Genomic DNA, 9,540 nt, shown 5'->3' with positions numbered 1-9,540 from the left:
CCTTTCTTTCTTTCTTTTTATTTCGCTTCTCTCTTCTGAAAAAAAGATGCATACCATTTTCTCCTATCTTCATTTCATTTTAATCTTATTTCTATCAGTGTCGATATTGCATATTCTTATTCTTCTTTGAAAAGATTTAAACACACTTATTTAGAAGGATACTGTTGAACATTTAGCCAAGCAATTATAGAGCTGAAAATTAACAAGCAAATGGCGTCACATAGAATTTTAAAACTAAGAGTCAATAGAGGCAAATAAAAAAATATTAGTTTTCATTGAAGAAAAATAGATAGAAAATGAAGCACGATGCAAATATTATTAGAGAGTTAGCACATACGAACATAGTACCAGCAATATAAACTCGTGCAGAAGTTCCAATGCACCTAATTATATGGGAAAAACTGCAATGAGAAAAGACGCCCGTTTGGTTGGTTTCCTAAAATCAAAGAAAAGGAAATCGGTACAAGGAAATCAATAAAATAATATTTTCCTAAAATCAAAGAAAAGGAAATCGGTACAAGGAAATCAATAAAATAATATTTTTATCCATTTCCATCCCTAAAACTCAAATCGGTACAAGGAAATCAATAAAATAATATTTTTATCCATTTCCATCCCTAAAACTCACCCATAACATTTAATAAAATATTATTTTTATCATTCAACTCATCTTATTTTATCTCCTTTCTTACCTTTAAAAATAAACCAAACACAAGAAATGTGTCACATCATCCAACTCATCACATCTCATCTTATCTCATTTTTAAAAATCACACACATCATCCAATAATATTGTGACAACTCATCTCATCTCATTAAACCTTCCTTTCCATCCATTTCCTAAAAAAAAACAAGAAATTGATTTCCTTAAGTATGTGTCACATCATCCAATAATATACCTCCAACTCATCTCATCTCATCTATTTTCTTATTTTTAAAAATGAACCAAACACAAACAACCTCAAAACATCATCCAATAATACACCTCCAATTCATTTCCTTATTTTTTTTAACCAACCAAACAACCTCAAAACAATTTTTTTAAAAAATCACTCACATCATCCAATAATAAGGTGACAACTCATCTCATCTCATCTCCTATTCTATAATTTCCTTCTTTTTTAAACCAACCAAACAACCTTAAAACAATTATTATAGGAAATAAGTTTCCTATTCTTTGATTTCCCATTTTCTTTTGCGAAACGAACAGCCTAATTAAAACTTACAGACCAGAGCATAGGAATAATACAATGGAACTGTTCATTAAACAAGTGACTAAGCACAATGGAAATAGAAAAGCAAACAACATCAACTTCATGAAAAAAATCCAAAGACACTTTTTATGCAGCACGAACTATACAAATTTCAAATTAGAAGCTGCAAAGACAAAGATAGAAGTCATACTTTATTAGCTAATGTCAATTAATAAATTAAAAGATCAATCGAAGTCACATTCATGTTCTATATGGTTCTCAAAATAATAATAAAATTAACAGAACAATTATGGATTGAATATACATCTCATGCTTAGAAGGCTTGGTATTTTAAAGTAGTAATATTTCTTATAGCACCAATTAGCCACAATATATTTAACTAGAAACAATTACATTGAACCCTATGTATCTTCATGCCTTAAAATAGTTGCACAATAGGTCTATTCAAAATACCGGTAATTACATCCTATTAGAATTGGCTTTTTAAATTAATGGGTCATCTTCATATAAGATCACTTTAGGTTATACTTGAGCCATTGATGGTTAATGAGTTAGTCATGTTTTTCCATGGTAACACTTACTTATTATCTGTAGTTATAAACTTACCAATGTATTTTCAATTTTATAATATAGAGCGATGTCAATTGACACCACTCTCTTCAATACACATCTACCCCTGATCTGGAGTACTTCTTGATTTTGGAAACTCTTCTTATTAAGATCTTGAAATTGCAAAGGATATTGGTATTGTGAAAGATATACAAGAGCTTCAACTACAATGTACATATAAGCTAACTAGATTCTCAGCGATCTAAAACCACAAACAAATTAACCCTGTAAATATAATTGTTGGTTTCATACTACTCATAGTTTCAGTTTGCTATCAATTCATCCAAATGTCATTAGAACAAGAAACTACAACCAGTGAAAATTATGGATAGAAAAACAAACCCAGGATAACAATCACTGACTTTCCACTTCAACCGACACAATGCAACATCAATAGCCAAAACATCACAGCTCCCTGTGCCCAGCACCAGCAACGTGCTCCCAGTTTTTTTCTTCTTCTTCGAAAAAAATAAAATATCAAAAGAATACCTACATTATAAACAATAAAAAATATGATAGACTAAAACAGGATAATGTTTTAGGTGAAAGTACCTTGTGCATTTTTTTTCTCTGTTTAAGCTCATTCTTTGCAGCCATTGCTACCTGTTTGGGCTCAGGTTTTTTGCTACCACTTTGAGCTGGAAGTGAATATTTCTGCATTTTCCCCTATTTAAAGCATTTGCTTTTTCTGATCTCAAATTTTCCATACTTGTTTGAGCTCTATGGAAGTGATTTTATGCTAATTACAGAAGTGTCAACTGAACTGACAAATCCCAAGGACTCATCCTATTGTTAGCCGAAAATATTGACAAATTAAAAAGGGGTGGGCCCCACAAACCGAAAGAGACGTTTGGCATCGTCCCGGAGCAAAATTTTAGGCAGAGTTTGAAGAAAATAAAGTGACGGCCCCCACCACAAGAAAATATAATATAATATTAGTGCATAGTATTTTTTTCAACCACTATAAATACGCACAAAACTCTTTAGAAAAAATCATCCCAGAAACAACTCCTCATATAGAAGAGTGAGAGAGAAAACATAGAGAGTTTATGAGAATTCTTGGAGAGTATCTTGATCAAGAGAATGTTTTCTCTTTCATCTTTTCTTTGTAACCTCGGAAATGAATATAAAGGAATTTGGCGTCGTCGTTGTACCATGGAGTATATAATATTAGTGCATAGTATTTTTTCAACCACTATAAATAGGCACAAAACTCTTTAGGAAAAATCATCCCAGAAACAACTCCTCATATAGAAGAGGGAGAGAGAAAACATAGAGAGTTTGTGAGAATTCTTGGAGAGTATCTTAATCAAGAGAATGTTTTCTCTTTCATCTTTTCTTTGTAACCTCGAAAAGGAATATAAAGGAATTTGGCATCGTCGTTGTACCATGGAGTAGCTCCGTAAAAGTGAACCACGTTATATTTGTGAGTACTGTGATTGAATTTGTGTCTGTTGATTTTATTATGTGATTTCACATTCGTTTGGGTGTGTATTGCGTCTCTGTTTGAGGCGTTCTTGTTGGTGTGTATCCTAACAAACTGGTATTAGAGCCTGACTTAGAGTATGCTCTGTGGCTATCACTAAAAATGGATACTCCATATTAGAAAATAAGTTAGATTATTATTTACTCTTTAAAAGCACTGAGCACTAAAAGTGGATACTCGACATCAGAAAATAAGTTAGATTATCATTTACTCTTTAAAGGCAGCGGGTACTATTCACGAGTATGATACTATTCATAAGTACTATTACTATTCACAAATACGATTTGGAAAAAAACAAAATCTTTCGCCATGGGATCTACAGTTAAAGACAATATGATTCAGATTGAGAAGTTCGGCGGCCAAAATTTCCGATATTGGAGGATGCAGATAGAAAATTATTACCAAAAGGATCTCTTCCTACCCCTCCCAGGAGTGGAGGGGAAATCTGAGAAGATGGTCGACGATAAGTGAAAGATATTCGATCGTAAAGCACTTGTCACCATCAGGTTTAACCTTCACCAGCATGTGACTTACAACGTCTCGCATGCGACCACCACCAAGGAGTTGATGGAGGCTTTGGCAGCATGTGACTTACAACGTCTCGCATGCGACCACCACCAAGGAGTTGATGGAGGCTTTGGAGGCGCTGTATGAGAAGCCGTCTGCTTCAAATAAGGTTTGATGGAGGCTTTGGAGGCGCTGTATGAGAAGCCGTCTGCTTCAAATAAGGTGTACTTGATGAAGAAGTTATTCAATCTAAAGATGCAACAAGGAGCTCGCGTGACGGATTTCCTGAACGAATTTCAGGCTATGGTGCAACAGTTTACTGTAGTGGATCTTAAGTTCAACAATGAGATCCAAGCTCTTCTGTTACTTTCTTGTCTACCAGATTTGTGGGAGAATTTGGTGATGACAGTGAGCAACGCCAATGGCAATGACAAGATGAAGCTCGACACGGTGATTGGAGCAATTCTAGATGAAGAATCTCGTCGCGAAGTATCAGGAACTGAGGCCTCTAGCAGTGGGAGTGCTCTACATGTCGAGGCACGAGGGCATACGCAGAAGAAAGGTAGAGGATGACGAGGCCGATCGAAGTCCAGAGGGAAGTCTAAAGGACCGGACCCAAATGGTTACGGTGAAGGAAAGTGTTTCAGATGTGAAAAGAAGGGTCACTTTGCATGGGACTGCAGAGCTTCTGTTCCAGCATCAGCGCAGGGGATGATCAGGCTAACGGTGCAGCCAATCTCATGCACGAAACGGATTCAGATGCGCTTCTCCTATCTCTTGAAGACAAGAGCGATGCGTGGGTCATCGACTCTGACGCATCTCATGCAACCTCACAACAAAAGCTGTTTTCATCGTTCGTGAAGGACTTAGGGACAATCCATCTTAGCGACAATCAAACTTGCAAGATTTTCGAGAAGGAAAATTGTACCCTCAAGATGGAGGGCGGGACCACCTTAACGTTGAACAACGCTCGGCATGTACCGGATCTCAGGCGGACTCTTATATCAGTCGGACAACTGCTTGACTCTGGTTACAGAGTATTCTTCGAGCAAGAAAGCTGGAAGGTGTCCAAGGGTGTCCTGGTGGTAACACACGGCAAACGCGAGGGGTCTCTCTACATCGTCAATGGGAAGACCGACCGCTTGCTTGTAGCAGGACAAGCATCATCATCATCCGCCGACTGCATGACCTGACATCGACGACTTGACGACATGAGCGAAAAGAGGATGCAGATTATGACCGTGAGAGAGAGGCTTCCGGGTCTGAGCAAGATCGATCTGACTATCTTGGAGAGCACCAGAAGTATGAGGATCCACTCCGAATTGCCCAAGAATTTTTAGACCGATGCTGTGAATACCGCTGCATACTTGATCAATCGCGGGTCATCCGTGGCTCTCAGTTATGAGATACCTGAAGAGGTTTTGACCGAAAAAAAGCTGAAGCTACAACACTTACGAGTATTTGGTTGTAACGCCTATGTCATGACCAATCCTACAGACCGATTAAAGCTTGATCCAAAGTCAAAGAAGCTCTCTTTCATCGGCTATAGAGGAGATGAGTATGTGTACCGTTTCTGGGATCACGATGTGCGCAAGGTGGTGCGCAGTCGTGACGTGTTTCATGAGGATGCGGTGTACAAGACCAAAAAGGTGAGTGGGAGTCAACTATCTCCCTCTCTTTTTCCAGATATTGCTGACAGTGAGGACGACGGAGATACCAGTTAGCTTAGAAGACAGAGATCAAGAGAACGTGTTGGATGCACAGTAACAGGATCTAGCAAAGTTGTCGATCGTAGTTCGCAAAACTAAGAAATTCGAGGGTGCCAGAGAGGTACCTTTTCACCATGAATTGTCTTCTCATGACTGACAGTGGTAAGCCAGAAAGCTATGAGGAGGTACAGCAGACCGACAAAGCTCGAGACGAGTAGTCTGCTATAGAGGAAAAAATAAAATCACTAACGAAGAATGAGACTTGGGAGCTCGTAAAGCTTCAAAGAGGGCGAAAAGCTCTTCATAATCGGTGGATTTATTGGGTCAATGATGAAGCCGATGGACGGAGACGCTACAAGGCGAGGCTTGTAGTGAAGGGTTATGAGTAGAAAGTAGGGATAAACTATTCTAACATTTTCGCTCATATCGTCAAGTTGACCACGATTCGAACTGTGCTGAGCATTGTGACAGTTCGAGATCTCCATTTAGAGCAGATGGATGTGAAGACGATATTCCTTCATGGAGATTTGGAGGAAAAGATCTATATGCATTAATCAGTGGACTTCGAGGAACGAGACAGGGAGGGCCTCGTGTGTCGCCTGCGCAAGAGATTGTATAGCCTAAAACAAGCTTCGCGACAGTGGTACATGAAGTTCGAGAATTTTATGAAGGAGAACGGTTTTCTCAAATGCGACACAAACCACTGCTACTTCATCAAGAGGCCCGACTTGGCCCGCATTGATGAACTCAATGGGCGTCTCTCCAAATTCTTCGAGATGAAGGATTTGGGTCTAGCAAACCAGATTTTTGGGATGAGGATCATCAGAGACAGATCAGTACGGAGGCTGAGGTTATCTCAGAAAGCCTACATTGAGAAAATACTTAAAAAGTTTGGTATAGAAAAAGCTAAACCGATGGGCTCGCCGTTTGTGAGCCATTTTAAGCTATCAAAGACCCAAACACCAGAGACTGCTGAAGAGCATGAGTTCATGACTAACATATAATACGCATCTGCCATCGAGAGTTTGATGTATGTGATGGTGTGCACGAGGCCAGATATTGCATAATGAGTGGGAGTTGTGAGCCGCTTCATGAGCAATTAGGGGAAGCTCCACTGGGGTGTGGTCAAGTGGCTTCTATGCTACTTGAGATGCTCGTCTGACCGTTGTCTTGAGTATGGCGGAGCGGATTTACAGCTAGAAGGCTTTTGTGATGCAGACTACGTCGGGGACATAAACTCAAGAAGGAGTACGAGCGGCTACATCTTCATCTTGGGTGGTGGAACGATAAGTTGGAGATCCAAGTTACAGAATATTATGGCTATGTCGACAACCGAAGCCGAGTACGTGTCTGCAGTAGAGGTAGCAAAGGAGTTGCTATGGTTGAAAGCTTTTCTTCTCGAGCTTGGGGTAAATTTTGAGAAATAATTCATCTATTGTGACAGTCAGAGTGTCATTTACTTATTAGAGAACGACGCATTTCATACTCGGACCAAGCATGTTGATGTGAAGCATCATGCCATACGGAGATGGCAAAGCAGGAACGAATTCAAATTTGTGAAGATTGATACAATGTACAATCCAGCCGATATGTTGACCAAGCCAGTTCCGCTCGAGAAGATGAGGCTGTGTGTAGCCTCATATGGCCTCCGTGAGAACGTTGAGGGTCGTGCAAGACGCCAAAGATACAAGACATTAATATGATGCAACCAAGAATGGTATAAAGATATGACTGATACTTAATCAAATCTTCGTTAGCCGAAAATGTTGACAAATTAAAAAGGGGTGGGCCCCACAAACCGAAAAAGACGTTTGACTAAATTTAGGCACCGTCCCAGAGCAAAATTTTAGACAAAGTTCGAAGAAAATAAAGTGGAGGGCCCCACCATAATAAAATAAAATATAAAATTAGTGCATTGTGTTTTTTCAACCACTATAAATAGGTACAAAACTCTTCAGAAAAAATCATCACATAAACAACTCCTCATATAGAAGAGAGAGAAAACATAGAGAGAGTTTGTGAGAATTCTTGAAGAGTATCTTGATCAAGAGAGGGTTTTCTCTTTGATTTTTTCTTTGTTACCTCGGAAATGAATATAAAGGAATTGAGCGTCGTCGTTGCACCGTGGAGTAGCTCCGTAAGAGTGAACTACGTTATATCTGTAAGTAATGTGATTGAATTTGTGTCTGTTGATTTTATTCTGTGATTCCACATTCGTTTGGGTGTGTATCGCGTCTCTGTTCAAAACGTTCTTGTTTTATTCTGTGATTCCACGTTCGTTTGGGTGTGTATCGCGTCTCTGTTCAAGACGTTCTTGTTGGCGTGTATCCTAACACCTATAAGATTATTATGAAATAATTATGATTGTTCTATGCATGTGAAAAAATAATCTCAATTAAATTCTTCCTATGAGAATAATTTTTCCATTGCATGTTTAAAGCTAGGTAGTTATAATGTTCCGAAGGTAACTTTTTCTTTACCATATGGGTCAAAGTCATCCCATAACTTTGGCCATTCTCGCCAAAAGCTTTTTTTTTTCAACATCACAGAAGTTTGAGATTTAGAGAAAAGACCCCATTAATAATCCTATAAAGGTTAAGCAATCTAGCTAATCCTAAAAGGGAAAATTCGAGAAAATAATCACAACCAAGGAAAGTAGAAGTAAGCAAATTGAGAAAAAAAAAAGAAAAAGAAATTGACTACTTGACTTACCTGAGGAGGCTGAAAGAGAACAGCGGGTGACGAATTCAGACGAGAGAACATCCAGCAGAGGATGGAACATCGGACATGAAGGAAGAGAGAAGCAAAACCACGTGAACCTTCAATTGGAATGAGGCGATGGGCTTTTTGGTTTTGCTAGTACCGCGTACCCTCTTGGGCCGGACTGGTGTTGCTAATGACGAGCCCAGTATTAACTAAGGAGCTGTTTGGTTCGTTTTTCAAAAACGATTTTCCTTTCTTTTTTTTGTGTTTTTTTTACTTTCTACTTTTCATGAAAGTGTTTTTTGTATTTGTTTTGTTAAAAAATTAAAAATATGGGCTGAAACTTGAAAGAAAAAAAAAATGTATGAATAGATTCCCTGCTTATTTGTGTCCATCTTGAACACAAATCCATCTCAAATCACATGACAAACGATATATCCAAAAGAAGTAAAAAAATCTCACCTTGTCATCAATGGCGATCTTCAGAGGGATGATCCTCCCCTTCTGCTTCATCTTGTACAATCTCCTTCCCAGCATCACAAACCCAACAATGGCCGCCATGATGGAGATCGACCACACAGGCCTTGCCCTTGAAACCCACAGCTTCAGCACCTCCAATGGCATCCTCCACCAAACCCTCTCCTCATTCCCATCAAAGCTCCCACCTTTCCCCAATTCACCGCCACCAACCTCCTCGTTCTCCTCCACCCATCAAAGCCCTTTTCAACCTCACCCTCCCTTTTCTTCCTCAAAGCGAGGGCTTCCAGATTCCTCTCGGCGTCGAACTGGGGCCCACCTATCTCCGCCAGCACGCCAGCGGCGCGCGCGGTTGTGCCGCAGTGACCAACGGGTCGATCACCATCATCGCCCTCTCTCATTCAAAAATTAATAACTGAATAAATTAAGGAAAAAACAAAAAAAAAAAGCTTAGAAAAACCTCAGAAGTTTTTAAGAGAGGAACATTTTCGGGCGATTTCGGGATTTTGAGAGCGGAAAATTTTCTGTGGAAATTGCCTAGCTGGCACCTCCTCTTAATTTCCCTCACTTTCTTTTTTGCAAATCAAACACTTGATTGTGAAGGAAAATACAAAAATCATTGTCAGTTTTTTAGAGCTTATTTTCTGTTGTTTTTAAACGAAACAAACAGCCCCTAAATCCCAAGGAACATTTTCATCTGTTTGTTTCGTTTAAAACCAGCAGAAAATAAGCTCTAGAAAACTGACAATGTTCCTTGGGATTTAGCGCTCTAGAAAATGTTCCTTGGGATTAATGGTGTTAGTAATTTACAAAAACAAGTTACCACGGTTGCTTG

At 39.0% G+C, this 9,540-nt stretch overlaps 1 protein-coding gene across 3 annotated transcripts; it reads right to left on the bottom strand.

Moving 5' to 3' along the window:
* On the bottom strand, positions 2,029-9,072 carry LOC109826005. 3 transcript variants are annotated; one of them, XM_020392945.1, is made up of 3 exons: positions 8,691-9,072; positions 2,376-2,489; positions 2,029-2,281 (listed from the first exon to the last, which is right to left on the bottom strand). In XM_020392945.1, exons 1-3 carry the CDS (start codon positions 8,850-8,852, stop codon positions 2,117-2,119), a joined length of 441 nt encoding a protein of 146 aa, XP_020248534.1. In that variant the 5' UTR covers positions 8,853-9,072; the 3' UTR covers positions 2,029-2,116. The 3 variants fall into 3 exon arrangements, with proteins under 3 accessions (XP_020248534.1, XP_020248535.1, XP_020248536.1); XM_020392946.1 differs by having other exon boundaries at positions 2,029-2,278; XM_020392947.1 differs by having other exon boundaries at positions 2,029-2,275.

This window comes from Asparagus officinalis, chromosome 10, assembly GCF_001876935.1.
Source record: "Asparagus officinalis chromosome 10, Aspof.V1, whole genome shotgun sequence".
Classification (NCBI taxonomy): domain Eukaryota; kingdom Viridiplantae; phylum Streptophyta; class Magnoliopsida; order Asparagales; family Asparagaceae; genus Asparagus; species Asparagus officinalis.
The sequence above is the reverse complement of the archived record's forward strand: the minus strand, read 5'-3'. Positions and strand labels throughout refer to the sequence as shown.

Coding starts and splice junctions, on each gene's coding strand:
- LOC109826005 (XM_020392945.1), bottom strand. CDS start 8,852: ATGCCATTGGAGGTGCTGAAGCTGTGGGTTTCAAGGGCAAGGCCTGTG. Junction 2,490..8,690: donor AGATCGCCATTGATGACAAG/GTGAGATTTTTT, acceptor TGCTTTAAATAG/GGGAAAATGCAGAAATATTC. Junction 2,282..2,375: donor AGAGAAAAAAAATGCACAAG/GTACTTTCACCT, acceptor TTTTTTTCGAAG/AAGAAGAAAAAAACTGGGAG.